The sequence below is a fragment of the Dama dama genome, chromosome 15 (assembly GCF_033118175.1).
Source record: "Dama dama isolate Ldn47 chromosome 15, ASM3311817v1, whole genome shotgun sequence".
Taxonomy (NCBI): domain Eukaryota; kingdom Metazoa; phylum Chordata; class Mammalia; order Artiodactyla; family Cervidae; genus Dama; species Dama dama.
The window spans coordinates 30,099,223-30,119,679 of NC_083695.1; the positions used below are offsets into that span (position 1 = coordinate 30,099,223).

Below are 20,457 nucleotides of genomic sequence, written 5' to 3' on the forward strand. Positions count from 1 at the left end.
ACCTATTGTAGAGGCAGAACCTTCAGAGCACTCTGCCCAGTCTGTTCTCCTGGCACAATGTAATTTATGTGTCCTGTTATCCTATGAAGTAAACAAAGCACTTAAAAAACAAAAGGCAATAGAGTTTTCTTTTTGGGAGGTACAACTTGTATACAGTAAAGGGCCCCAGTCTTAATTACACGGGCATGTGGATGCACATCCTCACTGCCCAGATCAAGATGTGAGACATGTCGAGCATCCCAGCAAGCGCCTCATTTCCCTCCCACCTGATGCCTGCCGAAGGTGGTCACTCTTCTCACGATAGGTGGTTTTGAAGATTTTTCAACTTTGTGTAAATGGAAACATATGTTATCTTTCATGAATGTCTTTTTCCCTCCAGTGTTGATTGTATCTGTGAATTTCATCCATGGTCCTATGTAGCAAGATTTTTAAAAATTATTACTGTGCAGTTTTACAGTGTATGAAATACCACAAGTTATTCATCCTATAATTGATAAACATTTATGTCTCTATTTTTTTGACTTGTTATCAATGACATTGAGCATTTTTGAACATGTCCTTTAGTAACCATAAACACAGTTTGTTGGATATGGTTGTTGGGTCATGAGGTATACTGCCAAACAGGTTTCTAAAGTGGTTGTACCAGTTGCTGCTACTCTGTTTTCCCAATATGTAACTTCTGGATTTAGCTTTGGGCAAAAAGTCTTCACTTTTTGTTACCCGCATACTAGACAGTGGAGAGAGCTTTGAGAACTTTCCTGAAGTAATGCAGGTACTTTTAAAATGTGATTACACCCTTTCTTTTCTTTGCATTCTTGTCTACTCTATAAATATTAATAAACATTTGATGGGAAAAACAAGCAAACTTGGTCTTTTTTGAATATTAAAAGTTTAGATTTGTAAAACACCATTTGTAGCAGTTAATTCCAAGGCTAAAATCATAATCCTTTGGAACTCTTTGGAACCGAAGTAGGAGTTGTGGAGTATTTGCACTTCATGCTTGGTAGTGAGAAGACCTCTCTCTTTGGAGACTTTTACCACAAGGCATTTGAATTCAGCCCTTTGAATTGCATTTTGGCTGATGAGTCTAAAAAGGAATGCATTGATCCTATCTTGAGTTCTTGTCTTAATGGTGCTGAGTCTTTGAGAGAGCTGAGGCAAATTGATATGTGTTTCAAATTTTAATGGGACGGAATTGAGGACAAATATGAGAATGCGTTTGTGGTCCTGCTCATGGTTGAGTTGTATCACAGCCAGGATGAAAGAAAGCCTAGGATTACATTACCCAGCCCTTCTTTTTGATAAGGTTGCAGATGTTTTCCCATGTATCATGATTGCAGCAGTCAACAGCGTCTGTCTGGATGACTGAAATCAGGTTTATGATATGTAAACGTAATTATTAATAGGTAACTGGTTTAATCTGGTTTTCTTAGAATGGAAGGGGACATTTGCAACCTTCTGATTGAATTCAATTGATGAAGGCAATAAGATGACTTAACATCTGTCCTGCAAAACCGAGGAGCAGCTTACTATTTACCTGCATTTATTAGCATCATCTGTAAGAAAATACAGCATAGGCATGGGAATCAAACTACGTAAAGCCTCTCAAAGCTTTGCCTCTGTGGCTTTGCTTGGAACCTTGCAAGGGTCACTTTTCCTTGCTGCTTATGAAAAGGAAAGGAAAATGTTTATCACCAGAGAATTCATTCATCAGATGCTTAGTTAAGTGTGTATTATTGGAAGGTGTTTGCTCATTACCTTACTGCATTTAAGATTCACAGCAACCCTTGAATTATTATTTTTCTTGTGAATTTTTTTGTTGAATTATAACAATGGCATCCGTTTTTGCAGATGAGGAAAATCCAGTTGCATAGAGGTTCAGTAACTACCAAAGGTCACACAGCTTCTACGTTAGAGCCAAGATTAGAGTAGAAACCTTTGAACACTATCCAGACTTTCTAGGATACAACAGTGGCCTGTGAAACACTATTAACACAACTCTCAGAGTCCACAGGAGTCGTGATGAGTTATAAGTTCAGGACAGTACTCAGAGGTCGGTGTCCTTTTCAGATATCCTGGATAGTGGCTGGAGTATGTGTTCATAAAAAACACACAAAAGATGTTTTTTAAAAGTTTCATCGTTTTAGCAGTTAGTAATTCTGTTTATGAACTCTCAAAATGATACCTTTAAACAGTAGTGACCCTTTTTGTCTAGTTTATACATAATTACTCTACAAATTTCTTCGTTTTTAGACGCTTACGGATGCTTTCATTTGGAGCCCAAAGCTTTAATCTCTGTTTTTGAAATTGCAAAGCTTCTGCTATCTTTGGTCACGTGGAAACTTTTTTTCAGAAGCACTTTTTTTTTTGAAGTCTGTGAATACAAACAATTTAGGTGGTTGGTCTTAGCTGAGAGAGCATTTGGTGAACATAAATGGAATTGCTGAGTCATAATGCTTTTTTTTCTTTTAAAGTATACAATCCAGTGGTTTTTAGTGTATTTACAGAGTTTGTGAAACCATCACCACAATTTTAGAACATTTTTAGAAGAAACCCCTTACTCTTTAGTAGTAACGCTCTCCCAGTCTCCTAGACTTGGACAAACACCAGACTACGTTTTGTTGATAGATCTTGTTCAGAACGTTTCTTATAAATGGAATCATATACTATGTGGTGTTTTATAATTAGCTTTTTTCACTTAGCATGATGTTTTCAAGATTGATCCATGTTGTGGCTTGGATCAGAAAGTCATTCCTTTTTATTTATAGGTGTGAGACTTTTCCTGAAGAATTTTAAGTAATGGATATTCAGTGTTTCTCTTTTGTTCTCACCTACAGGGAACATGGGAGTCTTGGGTTTGCTTTATACAACAGGATAGTTTGTCGTATTAGAGGAGTTATTAACCTGAGGAATATGACCCCAGTGACTGGCCTTTAGGATGCCCTGAACCCTTTGTAATTATCTGCGAGATTTTATATTCCTAAGCATTTTTTGATGGGGGAACATAGGGGACTGAGAACATTTAGGTTTTGTTAAAAGATAATTTCCCCCCGGAGGTAATGTTGTGAAACTCATACAGGTATGAAATGAATACACACTTTATTTTACTTACAGTGTTCAAAAGAGAAGTCCAACGAACCAATACATTTGTAGATCAGGAGTATTAAAATGAATATGCAAATGGAGTCAAAACAGTTTCTTCCATAATGGAGAGGGACATCATTGAACCTTTACTGGTCATGCAGATGTAGATTAAGATCAGTCTGCATTGCTGTCAGCTTGTACATGTCCGACTCTTTGTAACCCTATGGCCTGTTAGCCCACCAGGCTCCTCTGTCCTTGGGATTCTTCAGGCAAGGATACTAGAGTGTGTTGCCATGACCTCCTCCAAGGAATCTTCCTGACTCAGGGATCACACCTGCATCTCTTTACCACTGAGCCACCTGCCAAGCCCAAACCTGTAAAACAACTTACATATAATCAGAATCCAATAACCCAGAGGGGTGTCCTTGACAGTATATACTTTTCCATTGGAAGCACACATTTTCTCCTACACTATCCAAAAAGTCTGAAAGTATTGACTTTTTGAAAGTAAAGTCTGAAAGTAATGAATACTTCCAAGTATTCATTTTAAATTTAGAGTCTTCAGTTTTAAAAAGTAGCTCCTTCATGACTCGATTTTGAAAGCAGACATTCTAAAAGTGTTTGTATCAGTTGAGGATCAGTCAGAGACCCAGGGATAGGTCTCTAGTTTATTTTTTTGAACAGGGTTACTTGTTAGAAAGTTCCAGAGAAGTAGCCCTTGCGGTTTACTTAGGTTACACTTTTGGGCATGTATTCAGTATTTCTCATCTCTAATAGCTGCGTGACTGTTACTGAAGGGAGGGGATTTCTGTAACTAGTTATAATTTGGAAAGTCTAGCTATCTTAACTCTGACAAAGGTAAATGGATAATCCTATTAGTAAAAGAAGAATGGGAAGGGAGAAACCTAGATGACTTACTTCTTCCCCGGTTTCTCAGGGAAGTCAAGAATTCTCATTTTTGTGTGAAGAATGCGGGATTATTCCCACTTGACTTTGCTTATTATCCAAGGGGTCCTTTCCAGTATTACAAGGATGATGAACTTCTTTTGTACTTTGATAGGTAACTTCGTGTACATGTGCACAGTAAGTCATTTAGCTACTGACTGTGAGAGACTCTGGGAGTTCATTGCAGATTTGGTAACGTTATGTGCTCAAATTTGCAGAGTGCAATTTCCCCCCACATCTGCCCTATTTCCCTCAGCCTGAGGTTGTGTTTACCAAGAAAACACAGGTGGCTCAGTGGTAAGAATCTGCTTGCAAATACAGAAGACATGGGAGATGCCAGTTCAATTCCTGGGTCAGGAAGATCCTCTGGAGTAGGAAATGACAACCTGCTCCGGTATTCTTGCCTGGAAAATCCCATGGACAGAGGAGCCTGGAGGACTACAGTCCATGGGGTTGAGAAGAGTTAGACATGCCTAAGTGACTGAGCGTGCATGTATCCCTCAGTCTGTTCCTTTTGCTTGTTGGACTTAGTTTTGTGTATTTCAGTATTCTCTGCTAGGTTGAAGCTCCCCATAATGTCTTTTTTGATATATTTCAGAAGAGCGGTGCTCAGAGTTGACAGTTGACAGAATCAGCATCTGTCTTCACCGGATGCCTGCTCTTGACCACAAGTAAATGAATAAAAAGTTTTCAACGGCCGTTTGGTAGTCTTTGGGGCTGCCAGCTTTTAGGAGCTTGAATTTTCTGTGAATACACTCTTAACAACTGTGTTACATTGCATGGCTGTCTCCTCTCTGAGGCCAAGATTGTGTCCCAGTGATGGTTGAGGTGCTTTGCCCAAATAACTCAGTGTAAAGTGTAGAGCAGTCAGTCTTGTCAGGCCTGTGAACTAGGACTAAGAATGTCTCTCTGACTGTCCAGGCCTGACTGGAAGGGAAAATATGGACAGTTAAGCGTTTTGAGATGAACTTCTCAGATACTGGATCATTTGCCTTACATAGCGGAATTTTGGGGGAAGTATATGGTTTGCTCTTTACCTCCTAAGAAATGACGACTCATTCCCTTCAAACATTTCTGTATCACACAGTCACGCCTGGTTGGTTGGAATGGCCGTTTGGTTTATTGCTCAATTTCTTTAATGACTCAAGGGAGTTTTCCCTTTGGGCTTGTGATCTGTTTTTGCTGATAAACTTTAATGCCTTTTGAGGCTCTAAAGACAATAGTGTTTTTCTTACCTGTTTACTTTGTACTTTGAAGTTCTGCAGAATGTAATCTGAAGGAGAATCAGATTCTATTAACTTTTTTTCTCCTATTTTTAGAGTAGAAGTAAAGTAATAATAAGCTCTTAACTCTTTGGCTTTCTTCTCTATTTTAATTTCACGGCCTTACTGCAGTCTCTGTCATTAGAGTATGATTTGTTTTTGAGACGTTAAGACAGTGGGTGGACTGGGTAAAACAGGTTTTTCTTTTCCTCAACAGCCCATTCCTGCTTTAAAGCTCGGACCTCTTCTGGCTCTTGTGGAAAAACTATTGAGTGTTGAGTTGTGTGCTTTTATTAGAGGATTTTGATTATTAGTATCTAATAATTAGATTAGATCATTAGTATCTCACCAAAGAATAAATATTAGCCATGAGCAGTGAATTGATGTGGCTGGGCCCCAGCTTTAACACTTCCAGTTCAGCTTGGTGGATGTCTTTTACGCCCATCTGGTAATATGTTCTGGAGAAGGAAATGGCAACCCACTCCAGTATTCTTGCCTGGAGAACCCCATGGACAGAGGAGCCTGGTGGGCTACAGTCCGTGGGGTTGCCAAGAGTCGGACACAACTGAGCGACTCAGCACAGTAATATGTTAACTCAATTGCTGAGTATTTCTTTTATCAAAGTAGGGGATGGGGAGAGAAGGGACCATGTTATGGTGTAGAGAAAGGGTTCCTAACCAAGTGAGGATGTCACCATCACCTGGGGGACATTTTCCAAAATATATATTTCTGGGCTCCACTCTGTATGTACAGTCCTCTAGGACGGATTGTTCTGAGAAAAGCTCCTTGGATAATTTTGGTGCCTTCTGCTGGTTAGAAGTAATAATAACAATCCTTTCCCCGTAATGGAAAGGATTGTTGTTATTAAGGAAAGAAGCGTCATCCCTTGCGGGTCTGGAAATACCTTCTTTGAGTGATAGTCGTTTTTAGAATGCTTCTTCTGGTCTAAGTTGTTATTTAAGAAATTTAATGGGGAAAAAATATCACTGCATATTTGGGAAGTTAATTAAGTGCAGTACTGTTTCTCAAAGAAGTTTTTGCTGGGGGAGAGGGGGAAAGAAGATGTGGATGGTGCCATTATACAAAGTTTGCTTAGACAGTCATGTTCTCTTGAAGGGATTCAAGGACTGAAAATGGTTAATATCACTGGGGAGATCTGTAGGTCAGTGCTGATAGGAAAGTAATTTGTGATGGAAGAATTCTGAGTCTCCTGGACTTAGATGGACTCTGTCACATCATAGTCTTGGCCTCGTGAAAATGTTAAGAAAATAAACCCTAAGTATAAAAAGCATTGAGATTGTGTTGAGTGGAACCTTAGTGTTAATTCCTGTGCTGTTACACAACTACATTCTAAATTTAAGGAAGCCAGGAGGGAAATCACTCTAAGACACTGGTTTTAAACCTGAAGGTCATGATCCATTTAGAGGGATGCAGAATCAATTCAGTGCCAAGCCTTTAAAAAGAAGGAAGAAATAGAAAAGAAATGTAAGTCTGTCACTAGTACCTAAAGTATTTTGGAAATTTTTGTTTTGTTCTTATATCTTCTGTTGCTATATATGCTAGTTTGTGTTGTAAAATACATTTCTGTGGAACTGCATTGGGAAAGTTTGAAACTCATTCCAAAAAGTAACAGGCCCCAAAGTTACTAGATTTGTAGACCGCTACTATCGTGTTCACGAAAGTGTCTTGCTCCCTTGAAATGACATGGGAGGTGAAAGAGTTCAGTATTAGAATGCTACCAAGCTCCCAGACACTTCAGCAGTTGCCTTTTGTTTAATAATGATTAGGATTATTGAATAAACCTTTAGATTGGAAATGGGATAAAGAAAAAGAGGAAGTCTGGTTGCTCTATCATTATTTGACAGCTTCTTTTTTTTTTTTTTTTAATTTGATAATTTAATCCATTCCCATTTAAAGTAATTTTTTATTGGTAAGGACTTACTATTGCCATTTTGTTATTTGTGCTTTTTTTTTGTGGATCGATTGTTTCTTATTTCTTGTCCTGCGGTCTCTCTTCCTGTGTGTTTTAGTATCCTTTGTTTCAGTATGATTTAAATTCTTTTTTTTGTTTGTTTGTTTTTTTTTTTTTTCTTTTTTTTATTATTATTATTATTTTTTTTTCCAGTGGGTTTTGTCATACATTGATATGAATCAGCCATGGATTTACATGTATTCCCAATCCCGATCCCCCCTCCCACCTCCCTCTCCACCCGATTCCTCTGGGTCTTCCCAGTGCACCAGGCCGGAGCACTTGTCTCGTGCATCCCACCTGGGCTGGTGATCTGTTTCACCATAGATAGTATACATGCTGTTCTTTTGAAATATCCCACCCTCACATTCTCCCACAAAGTTCAAAAGTCTGTTCTGTATTTCTGTGTCTCTTTTTCTGTTCTGCATATAGGGTTATCGTTATCACCTTTCTAAATTCCATATACATGTATCAGTATGCTGTAATGTTCTTTATCTTTCTGGCTTACTTCACTCTGTATAATGGGCTCCAGCTTCATCCATCTCATTAGGACTGGTTCAAATGAATTCTTTTTAATGGCTGAGTAATATTCCATGGTGTATATGTACCACAGCTTCCTTATCCATTCATCTGCTGATGGGCATCTAGGTTGCTTCCAAGTCCTGGCTATTATAAACAGTGCTGCGATGAACATTGGGGTGCACGTGTCTCTTTCAGATCTGGTTTCCTCAGTGTGTATGCCCAGAAGTGGGATTGCTGGGTCATATGGCAGTTCTATTTGCAGTTTTTTAAGGAATCTCCACACTGTTTTCCATAGCGGCTGTACTAGTTTGCATTCCCACCAACAGTGTAAGAGGGTTCCCTTTTCTCCACACCCTCTCCAGCATTTATTGCTTGTAGACTTTTGGATAGCAGCCATCCTGACTGGCGTGTAATGGTACCTCATTGTGGTTTTGATTTGCATTTCTCTAATAATGAGTGATGTTGAGCATCTTTTCATGTGTTTGTTAGCCATCTGTATGTCTTCTTTGGAGAAATGTCTGTTTAGTTCTTTGGCCCATTTTTTGATTGGGTCATTTATTTTTCTGGAATTGAGCTGCAGGAGTTGCTTGTATATTTTTGAGGTTAATCCTTTGTCTGTTTCTTCATTTGCTATTATTTTCTCCCAATCTGAGGGCTGTCTTTTCACCTTACTTATAGTTTCCTTTGTAGTGCAAAAGCTTTTAAGTTTCATTAGGTCCCATTTGTTTAGTTTTGCTTTTATTTCCAATATTCTGGGAGGTGGGTCATAGAGGATCTTGCTGTGATTTATGTCGGAGAGTGTTTTGCCTATGTTCTCCTCTAGGAGTTTTATAGTTTCTGGTCTTAGATTTAGATCTTTAATCCATTTTGAGTTTATTTTTGTGTATGGTGTTAGAAAGTGTTCTAGTTTCATTCTTTTACAAGTGGTTGACCAGTTTTCCCAGCACCACTTGTTAAAGAGGTTGTCTTTTTTCCATTGTATATCCTTGCCTCCTTTGTCTATTTGACAGCTTCTTAAAGTGCTTAATGTTTGAATCTTCACACTAAAGTTGATCTTTTTTCCTTTAATATTATACTTTTAAAAGATTTATGGTATCCTTTAGTATCATTTTATATACACTCATTGGGCAAAGTGTTTTGGTTTTTTCATCTACAAGAATACATTTCCAGTTTTCTAACAAAGTGTGAAGGAGAGAATGCTTTTTTGGTGAAAGTTTCACCAGTACCAAGAAGATCCTTGCTTAATAGATCACACCCACACTCACCCACAGACGCATACACATAGACGCTATTTAGTGAATATTCTGTGTCCCTTCTAGATAAAGAAATAGAGTCACAGACAGGTGAAATAATTTTCCTGGAGTTGTACAATAAGCTAGTGGCCTTCGTAGATGATCATTCATAGCTCTTGTATTTCCAGAGACGCAGTGTAGAGATTAAGCTCTACAGAAGCCTCTGTAGTTGTGTGTTTCCATATATCCAAGGTGTATTCTACCCAGAGCATAAATTGTGGAAAGAAAATCCTTGGAGTGGCACTGGATTGTGATGTGTTTAGTCCTCCTCTGCCTGTGACGCTAAGGATGAAGAATTGAAAGAGGACTGGTTTCCTAGCCTCTGCTGTAACTCAAGCCCATCCGGATGAGCTTAGGTACCCCGTTTCACTTCAGAGCATCTATAAAATGAAAACATGGGTTTGGTCTCTAAAGTTCTCTTCAGCGTTTAGATTGCGTACTTCCCCAGGGCTGGTTTATTGCATCAGAATCCAGCCTGGGGTTGGTGCTGTTCGCAAGGTTCCGAGGAACTGCCTCCTCCTTTTTTCCAAGGAGATGGCAAACATTACCCCCACAGAGCCCTTTCAGGCAGCGAGCTGTCAGTGTTGTGATGGGCTTCTTCATTGAGGACTGAGCCTAGGTTGTTTGTGGTGACCTAAAAGGACCTTGGAGTGAGGCCAGGAGGTGTAATTTCTGTGAGCAACTAGTTACCTATTCAGAAAACTTGCTAGGACCCGTCCAAGTGCAGTAGCATTCTATCATTGGAATAAGAGAATATAGAAATACATCTCCTTAAGAGGTGTTTCTCTGTGCTTAAGGAGATGTAGTCAGAGACTTCAAATTCATGGATTCCCATTATCTTCTCAGAGCAATTACAAAGAAAATATACTTCTGCTGATTATAGTTTTGTAAATGTTAGCAAGGAATGCCTTTGTATTTTAATAGGCTTTTAACGATGGAATTATTAATAGTCTGCATTTGTTGATCCTTTGCTCTTTCCCTAATACTAGTTATGTTACTTTTTTGTTCAGTCAGTGCTGTGATAACATCCACAGTTACCGTCTGACATTGGTAAACTCTTATTTTATGGGTGAACTAGGAACTAGAATCACCAGAGGAAAAAGTGATCTGAAAAGCTGGAATGATGGTTCTCCTGTCGTCCCATTCATACACACTATTTAACCATTTGGCTTTATCACAGCTCTAACACCAGAAGATGCTCTGTAATAATCGAAACTGTGACATACCTTCGATGATGGTAGACTCCTCTGATCTTTCTCAGGTCTCAGCCAGCACCGCCACTGCTGTGTGGGGTTGATTGTTGATAGCAACAGTGGGCTCTAGGGAATGGCTACCAGGAACTGTGGGGAGGGGGCTGCAGATAAGCTGTGTTTCTATGGATAGCCCTCTGGGGACCCAGGACTTGCCCAGTGCTAATTACTGTATACCATAGCCTAATTGCTAAGGGCATAAATGTTTTCAGCAAACATTAGTTGAACTGCGCATCTTCCTTCTAAGCTTTCATGCTACTGCTATAACATCGCATGTAGATTGCCAACAGGAATGTAAGCCAGCAGCATTGTCTTTTTCTCACAATCTCCTCCACCATCTTCAGCTCCCCTCCCTCTTGTCTACCACAGTTAATGCTGTCACTGCTTACCCAGTCTCTCAAACATGAATTTGAGAAGCTGGAATTATCTCTGTACTTCCTGTGTCTAATAAGTCACCTAACCCTGTTTGTTCTGCCTCTAAAATTATTTTTCAAATTGTGCTGTTTTTTTGACCCCGATATATAGCTCTTAAGGTCAAACCCAGTTTATTTCTGTTTTGGACTATTTCAGCAGTCCTCTTAACTAAAATTTTTTGTCTCTAATCTCTGTCCTGTTTCTATTCCTTTCCCATGAAGTTATCTTAAAAAAAATCGCTCTCTTGATTAGTAACCCATGCATTTTGTTTTGTTTTTATTTGTTCTTCAGTTTGTTTTTTCCTTAAACTCTACACCGTGTTCTGGAAAATTTTCATTGTGGTTCATTTAAATCTGTCTTCTTTTTAATGCTGCTAAGAATGGGTATATAAAATGTATATATTATAATTTATTTAACCATTTCTCTATCAGTAGATGTTTATGTTTATTTATATTTTTTCTTTTGCTGTCACAAAGTGTATGTTCTTGAAAATGCACATAGATACAAACTGGTAGATACCAAAAATTGGAATTACTGAGTCAAAATGAATGTACATTTAAAATGTTAATAGATACTGACAAATCACTTACAAAAATACCTGTCAATTTATACTTCCAGTCTCTGTGCTTTTTTTTTTTAAAGACCAATTTAAATCTGGACCTAGTGTACTTCTCCTAGCCTCGGTTCTCTTGTAACTTGATGTGCTCCCTCATTCACTTGGTCTCTGTCAGCCACTATCCAAGCCTTTGTTCAGTACAGACTGTCTGCCGGGCACCATGCTATGTGTTGAGGATGAATTCTGGAGAAGACGGAATACAGTCTCTGCCCTCATCTTGTGTGTGCTGTTACTGCACAGAGCTTTCTGCCATTCCCAGACTCCTTTATGCATTTGCAGCTGTTATTCTCTCTTCTGGGTATGAGTTGTGTTTTGTTTTTTTTTTTTCCTGCCTAAAGACTTTTCTTTGGTCATTCTCTAGATTTTATCCTCTGTCTTGTCTTCCTCATCTCCCCACAGGTAGAGGTAGGTAGGCCTTTTTTAGTGATCTCTCTCAGCATCCTTTTTATAGTGTTATCCTGAATAGTTCTGATTACTCACTTATATATGTGTGTGCCCATGTGTGTCTGCGTGTGTACGTATGGGCCTCTCTCATTAGATTGTAAGCTCAGTAAGGGCAAGAACTTACACCATTTACCTTGATGTTCCCCCAGCTTAATGCCTTAAACACTGGAGAACCTTCATAAATGTTGAGAAAGGGAATGAATGGGAAACTAAAGATGAACTTATTTTGTCTGGGGCACTCGGGGGGCTTGTGAATGTGACTGGGATCTGGTCAGTCTTCCGGGACCCAACCGTGCAGGGAGATGAGGGTCTCGAGGCGACTGCGCTGCACATTGTCATAAGCTCTGTGTTGAGGCACAACTGAATGCTTGACAAGAGATTTGCTGTCATGAGTTGGGTATTATGGTGACTTTTCAGAGGAGAGGGTTTTTTCCTTGCTTGTGCTAGCTATTTTGAGTGATTCACATCGTAAGATACAGTTCCTTGCCTTAAGAGTTTTTGTCAAATGGGGCCTTAGAGCAGAGATGGATGGACTATGGTCCATGGGCCAAACCTTGCCTGCTGCCTGTTTTTGTATAGCCTTTGAGCTAAGAATGATGCTTTAATTTTGCAATTGTTTTTATAAAAAGACTATTTTGTGATTGTGAAATTACATGAAATTCAAGTTTTAGCATCTGGAATTAAATTTTGTTGGAACACGGCTCCCTTCAAGTCTTCATCCTCTGTTTTGTGGCTGCGTTTGCTGCGGCCGCAGAGCTGAATAGTTGTGACACAGACTGTTTGGCCCGTAGTACCTAAAATATTTACCCTGTGGCCTTTTACAGAAATAGTCTGCTGCCTTTTGGGTTGTGTTGTTGTTCAGTTGCCCAGTCGTGTCTGACTCTTTGTGACGCCATGGACTGCAGCATGTCAGGCCTTCCTGTCCTTCACCATCTCCCGGAGTTTGCCCAGGTTCATGTTCATTTCATCAGTGATGCCATCCAGCCGTCTCATCCTCTGATGTCCTCTTCTCTTTCTGCCCTCAATCTTTCCCAGCATCGGGGACTTTTCCAATAAGTTGTCTGTTTGCCTTTTGGGTTAAAGATTGGGAAAGATTCAGATAAAGAAGAGAAGAAGAAAAAGACATATTGAGAGGATTAGTTTGAGTTAAGATAATGGGATGGGTACTTCCCTGGTGGTCCAGTGGTTAAGAATCCACCTTCCTATGCAGGGAATGTGGATTCGATCCCTGGTCAGGGAACTAAGATACCACATGCCGTGGGGCAATTAAGACCATGTGCCACAACTGGAGAAAGCCTGTGCCACTGCAGCGACCCGGTGCAGCCAACAAAGAAGATAGTAGGACAGTAAATCCTGCAGTCTTCTAGAAGTTTTAGAGCTGAAATGATGACCCAGCTTAACCTTTTATTTTACAGACAGAGGATCAAAAACTTTGTCAAAGTCCACATGTCTGTTAAGGGGCAGTGTCCGCTGCAGTTCCTGGAGCAGAAGCTTTGCGGACTTCAGAGGATGATAAGATTACTGCTGGGGTAGGGCCACATCATGAATGGCCTTGCCCTTGAAAAAATAAGGGCTGAAGAACAAACTAAGAACAGACTTCCTTTCCCTCTCTGAAAGTAATATATATATTTTTTCTTTTGTGTTTCTAGAAGGCCTTTGAGCCCTACTTCGAGATTTTGGAAGTATATTCCACAAAGGCCAAGAATTACGTGAACGGGCACTGCACCCAGTACGAGCCCTGGCAGCTGATTGCATGGAGTGTCGCGTGGACTCTGCTGATAGTCTGGGTGTATGAGTTTGTCTTCCAGCCAGAGAGTAAGTATGCTGCCCCGCTCTGTAAAGGTACAGTGGCGTTAACACCAGCTTTGGAACTCGGGGCTAATGGATTGGGCTGACTTCTTGCCTGGTTGGTTTGGTTCTGATTTTTAAAATCTGTTTAGATAGAAAGGGCATTGCCTTCTGACTAGTAAAGTTTTAATAGGACTCTTGTGTGACTGTAACTGTTTATGTTGATTTTTCTGGATTGGCAGCTTACATTAAAACCCCTGAGAGATTAGTTAGTTATCGTAAGGATTCACAGAGTGTGGCTCAGACCCTCTTCACTTTTACTTTCTTGCCTAAAACATAATTGTGTCACCTGGCGTTCTCCAAGCATGGATTTATTGCTTTCACTGTAGGCTGTCTTTTCGGTAAAGATTATGTGAAATTGGAACAGCACCCATGCAGTGACCATTGGAACGTCTGCTGTGTGTTAGGCACTGCCATGCTCTAGAGATATCTGTACAGTACAAGTAATACAGGGTCCCTGTCCTCTTGGAATTGAACCTCTGCTGTCAGGAGACAGCACACTTTGAGCTTCCTGGGTAGGGACTCCAGGAGCCAGACTGATGGGAAGAGAAGGCCACTCCTCAGGGAGTGTGGAAACTGAGAGGTTTTTTAGTGATCAGTTTGTCCATCTTCCATCCTTCCTAAGACCCTGCTCATGTCCCCTGCACCCCCACCCTCACCCCCACCACCTGGTTGTGTGTTACCTGCTTACAAATTCTTCCCCTGTGGGCTGTGTTGGGTAAGTCAATGGTAGGAGAGGTGCTGGGTGTTCTGTACATGCCCCTGCACCCCTTCCTCACCTATAGTAGGGTATCTGAGTTAGTAACATTGATGAGACTTGCTTATCATTTCTCATCTGTTTAAAATTTCTGTTAACTATTTGCTTCCCTGATAACATCTTTTTGAAGGGGCTCTTCAACTGATATTTTCTTGTTCTTTTTTTCTTATTCCCCTAGGGAAGTCAGCTTAGAGGCCAGATTCTGTTTTATCCCTTTACCATGAAGATTAGCCAGCCATCCGGTAACACTCTGCCACATTGCCAAGTTATAGCAGAGTTAACATTGCACTTAGTTAAAGTAGAGATGAAATGTCCTCAGTTTCTGCTCCTAGTGCTTGCAAGACTTTCTCATAAATTCATGACAGATTGGACAGACTAACCCTTGTGCTTCATTTGCTCCATGGTTTGGAAACAGACTCAGCCCTTGTCCTTCTGCTCAGGCTTATTCCTTTCCTGGGAAGCATTTGATTCAGTGCCGCCCACCATCCTGTCTGATTCCAGAGGGTTCTAAGGAGTAGCAGTTCTTGTTTTTTTTTATTGTGATGAAATATACAGAACATAAAATGTATCATTTTACCCATTTTTAAGTGGAAAGTTGTGACATTAAGAAAATTCACATTGTTATGGAGCCATCACCACCATCCATCTCTAGACCTTTCTCATAATTGTAGGCTCTGTGCCCATGAAACTTGAACTTCCCACTACTTTCTCTCCTCAGCTCCTGGCATTCACTCTTCTGTGTGCTTTTTCCTTTTAAAGTGGCACATTCGTAAATCTGAACTATGGTCAGAGACCTTGAGGCTTATATTTCCTCGATATGCTGGGTATTAGCTTTAGGTATTTACTTGTATTTCCCATTGTTCAGCCCACGGTGCCTGTGTCCGTTTTGTTTAACCCATAGTAGAAGCTCAGCCATCTGAGATCCTGGTACTTAACTTACCTGCCTTTAGTGTTCAGAAATATGTGCTAGCTCTGAGTACGCCATGAGAAAACTAATACTAGCAGTGTGTTAATGGTATGTGCCATCTAAATCTTCATGAACTCCAAACCATTGCATGGTTTTAGTAACATTTTTTCTTACTATAAAAGCAGTACATTTTCATTGTATAAAATCAGGCAATATGGTAAACCATAAGAATAAAATTAAAATCTTGTTACCTAGAGATAACCACTGTTTATGTATCTGTGTGTCTGTCTGTGGCTTCCCAGGTGGCTCAGTGGTAAAGAATCTGCCTGCCAATACAGAAGACACAGGAGATGTGGGTTCGATCCCTGGGTTGGGAAGATCCTCTGGAGTAGGAAATGGCAGCCTGCTCCAGTATTCTTGCCTGGAAAATTCCATGGACAGAAAAGCCTGCAGGCTCCAGTCCATGGGGTTGCCAATAGTTGGACACGACTGAGCAACTGATCATGCACGCACCCATCTCTTTCTATATCTGAATCATACAAAATTAATTTTGTAGTTTGAAAATTGCTGAATATTGGCAATTTCTTTTTTTTTTTTTAATTTTTTTAATTTTTAATTTTTTGGCAATTTCATACTGCTTAAATACACAACACACTTTTTATTTTATAACTTCCAACCTGAACTTTATTTATTTATTTATTTATTTTTATTTTATTTATTTTTTTTTTTATTTTTTTTTTAATTTTTATTATTATTATTTTTTTTTTTCCAGTGGGTTTTGTCATACATTGATATGAATCAGCCATGGATTTACATGTATTCCCAATCCCGATCCCCCCTCCCACCTCCCTCTCCACCCGATTCCTCTGGGTCTTCCCAGTACACCAGGCCGGAGCACTTGTCTCGTGCATCCCACCTGGGCTGGTGATCTGTTTCACCATAGATAGTATACATGCTGTTCTTTTGAAATATCCCACCCTCACATTCTCCCACAAAGTTCAAAAGTCTGTTCTGTATTTCTGTGTCTCTTTTTCTGTTCTGCATATAGGGTTATCGTTATCACCTTTCTAAATTCCATATACATGTGTCAGTATGCTGTAATGTTCTTTATCTTTCTGGCTTACTTCACTCTGTATAATGGGCTCCAGCTTCATCCATCTCATTAGGACTGGTTCGAATGAATTCTTTTTTAATGGCTGAGTAATATTCCATGGTGTATATGTACCACAGCTTCCTTATCCATTCATCTGCTGATGGGCATCTAGGTTGCTTCCATGTCCTGGCTATTATAAACAGTGCTGCGATGAACATTGGGGTGCACGTGTCTCTTTCAGATCTGGTTTCCTCAGTGTGTATGTCCAGAAGTGGGATTGCTGGGTCATATGGCAGTTCTATGTCCAGTTTTTTAAGAAATCTCCACACTGTTTTCCATAGCGGCTGTACTAGTTTGCATTCCCACCAACAGTGTAAGAGGGTTCCCTTTTCTCCACACCCTCTCCAGCATTTATTGCTTGTAGACTTTTGGATAGCGGCCATCCTGACTGGCGTGTAATGGTACCTCATTGTGGTTTTGATTTGCATTTCTCTAATAATGAGTGATGTTGAGCATCTTTTCATGTGTTTGTTAGCCATCTGTATGTCTTCTTTGGAGAAATGTCTGTTTAGTTCTTTGGCCCATTTTTTGATTGGGTCATTTATTTTTCTGGAATTGAGCTGCAGGAGTTGCTTGTATATTTTTGAGATTAATCCTTTGTCTGTTTCTTCATTTGCTATTATTTTCTCCCAATCTGAGGGCTGTCTTTTCACCTTACTTATAGTTTCCTTTGTAGTGCAAAAGCTTTTAAGTTTCATTAGGTCCCATTTGTTTAGTTTTGCTTTTATTTCCAGTATTCTGGGAGGTGGGTCATAGAGGATCTTGCTTTGATTTATGTCGGAGAGTGTTTTGCCTATGTTCTCCTCTAGGAGTTTTATAGTTTCTGGTCTTACATTTAGATCTTTAATCCATTTTGAGTTTATTTTTGTGTATGGTGTTAGAAAGTGTTCTAGTTTCATTCTTTTACAAGTGGTTGACCAGTTATCCCAGCACCACTTGTTAAAGAGCCAACCTGAACTTTAGACACAGAAATGTCTTCCCTCCAGAGATCAGGCATTTGATAGAATTTCCAATTTTTTCAGCACCTTGCTCACGTAGAAGTATTCTGTATATTAGTGAGCATCGAGTTCCTTTTGGTATATTGCCCTAGAGGAGTCTAAAGTCCGACTAGTGATAAATTTTGCTGATCTTCAAATTCTGGGTACCCTTCTGAGGGAGAGAGGGTAATTGTGGAACACAGGATGGACACAGGTAGATAAGAACTGGACTCGGCAGGAGCGTAGGGCAGGGTTGGCAGTCTTCTAAGGCGTGATCTATTTTTTACTTCTCCTCTGTGATTTTCAGCTTACATCCTTCCTCATTGATGTTGGTTTTACCTGTGGGATTGTCTGTAGTTCATCAGTAGAAATCAGAGTTCTGTGGTGGGAGGAGGTTTCTAGCCATGGCACCTTGGGCAGTGCCCTTGAACCTGTTAGGGTTTCCTCGCAGTGAAATGGGCACACTCATACTGCTTTACCCAGTCAGAGAGTGCTGTGAGGCTTGAGTGGCATCACTGGTGTGAAAGGGATTTGTAAACTAAAAAGAGGCGTGCATTGTTGTTCTTACACTGGCATTTCCTATTTTATTACCTTAGAACTTTCTCGTTACTTTTCTTTCTGCACCTCTGGGGACTTCTACTTTTTAAAGAAATCAACTCATCGCAGTGTGGTTGCTTTACAATGTTGTGTCACTTGCCGCTGCCCAGCAAAGTGAATCAGCTGTCCGTGTACACGCTTGTTTTGATCTCCTTCCCATTCAGGTCACACAGAGCACTGTGTTGGAGTTCCCTGAGCTACACAGTCGGTTCTCATTAGTTACCTGTTCTGTACATGGTAGTGTACCTTCTGTTAGTCCCACTCCCCCAATTCTTGACTTTTACTTTGGAGATAATCTTTTTAGGTCTTGACCACATGGTCTTTTCATTCTTAATTTCCCTGTCTCTGGTCTGTATTCTGTTCTTTTTACTCTGTACCCTGTTATCTCACAGATTTCACAAAATTATGTGTTCTTCTCCACCCAGTCACATTAATGTACTTTCAGACACCTGATTCAGCTTGCTGATTTTTAGATTTCTTTCTACCTCATTAATTAATTGTTTTATCCATTAAAATAGGGAATAGTGTTGAATCTTTACAGCTTTAACACTGTTAGAAATAATCAAATAACAAGCAGCTGAACCATCTAACACTAAATGCTGCTCGTTTGATGGCTTGTTGTGGTGACATTTAAAAATACACTTTGGAAGAATTTTTAATAATGTAGAAATACTGTAAATGAGAAGAGAATACAATATTCTGTGTACCGTGAGATTTCAGGACTGAAAGGAAATACTCTAAGCAAAAAGTAACTGATTTCAGCCATTTGTCTTAGTCAGCCTGTGTCTTAGATACCTGGTTTTGTCCCAGACATTTACAGAGTGTTAACCTCAGTGCTAGGCCCTTAGGGATGCAACCTAGGCAAAAACTACTAGTAAAGATGCATAGCATCATTTAATAAATACCCGTAGATGGTGAAGACACCTTCTTTGGCTGTTGAAAGCTACTTCTGGGCAAGGAAATTGGAATACCCAGATCTCCTAGGACAGCGGCAAAGTTCATTCAGTTCATGACTTACAGAAAGCTTAGGTCTAGATTCCTTTGAAACTCATTTGGGGTAACTGAAAATTCTGTTGTGCATGTGAAGCAGTATACAGTCCTGGGAGTCTAGGACGAGAAAAACAGATTTCAGTTAAATCCTTGCCCCATCACTGATATGATCCTTGGTCTTGAGCAAGTTATTAATGCTTTGATCCTCAGCTGCCCTTGGATAGTAGGTAGTGCCTTCTATGCTGGCCTCAAAATCTTGCTGTTGGAGTCAGTTGAGATACTGAATGTGAATTCATTAAAAGGCATGACTGTGTGTTTAGATGCCATGTATTTATAATAATTGTAATTTACAGGATCAGAATTTGAGATTTGTCCTATGTACTGCCCAACAGAATGTCTGATTTGTGTCCATGATATCTGAAAGCCTTTTTAGGTCCAGAAAATGTTGTTGGGATATGTGTTGAATGAGAGACTAGAGCACAGATTCTGAGAAGATGCGTGGGTTGGTCATTTGTTTTGAGGCAGGGGAGAGAAATGTTGGGCACCTAGAAACCTTGGGAAGGTGAGGAACTCCGCAGTACACTTGGGCCAGCAGTTCTGTTTCTGGGAACTTACCTGTAGGTACGTTCTCATTATGCAGTACAGCATGTGTTACAAGGCTAAGCATTTCAGCGTGGTTTGTAACAGACATCAGAAACAACCTAAGTTTCCATCAGGAAAGGGCAGGTTAAATAAACCAAGGTACGTCCGTCTAATGGAATACTCTACAGTTGTAAGAATGCATTAGGGAGCACTGGTCTTTAAAAGACTGCTGCTGAGTAGAACAGGTCTAGTGCAGTGCTGGAGTGTGCTACCCATTGTGTAAAAGAGACAGACAAGAACGTGTCTTCACTCTTGCTTGTGTATGCATACAGAAACTCTAGAAGGGTATCTAGAAACTAGTGGTAGTAGTATTAACCTGGGGGTAGGATGAGGGTCTGGGGGATAGATGAGAGTGTGTGTGTGTGTTTATTTTTTTGAACCATGTTGTAATATATTACTTGTTCAAAAATTAAAAGTTTTTTTTAAAGAAACTACCTTTGTAATCTGAAGGCAAGTGTGATTACAGAGAACATGCTGAATATTGAATAGTTCATACATTATGACTGTCAGGTCATAATCCATGGGAATTTCAACAGAACCATTTGTTTCTTTTAGGTTTATGGTCAAGGTTTAAGAAGAGATGTTTTAAGCTTATCCGGAAGATGCCTATCATTGGTCGTCAGGTAGGCAGAGTCATTTCACTTTTCCCTACTGCTTCCCTCTCCCATGATCATCACACCTCTTTCTTTCTAATTACTAAAGCTAGGAGTTCAAGGGGGATGGGTGCGTTTTGTCCCCCACCTCCAAGAAACGTTTGACCATGTCTGGAGATATTTTTGGATATCAGA

General features: G+C 40.0%; 1 protein-coding gene across 3 annotated transcripts in view; it reads left to right on the top strand.

The window, feature by feature from the left end:
• The window catches only part of SGPL1 (sphingosine-1-phosphate lyase 1), a 56,732-nt gene that overhangs the window by 10,422 nt on the left and 25,853 nt on the right, over positions 1–20,457 (top strand). For all 3 annotated transcript variants that reach the window (XM_061161734.1, XM_061161733.1, XM_061161735.1), the window contains exons 3-4: positions 13,448–13,613; positions 20,225–20,292. In XM_061161734.1, coding sequence (XP_061017717.1) covers positions 13,448–13,613; positions 20,225–20,292 — 234 coding nt within the window. The remainder of the gene's footprint in view (positions 1–13,447; positions 13,614–20,224; positions 20,293–20,457) is intronic.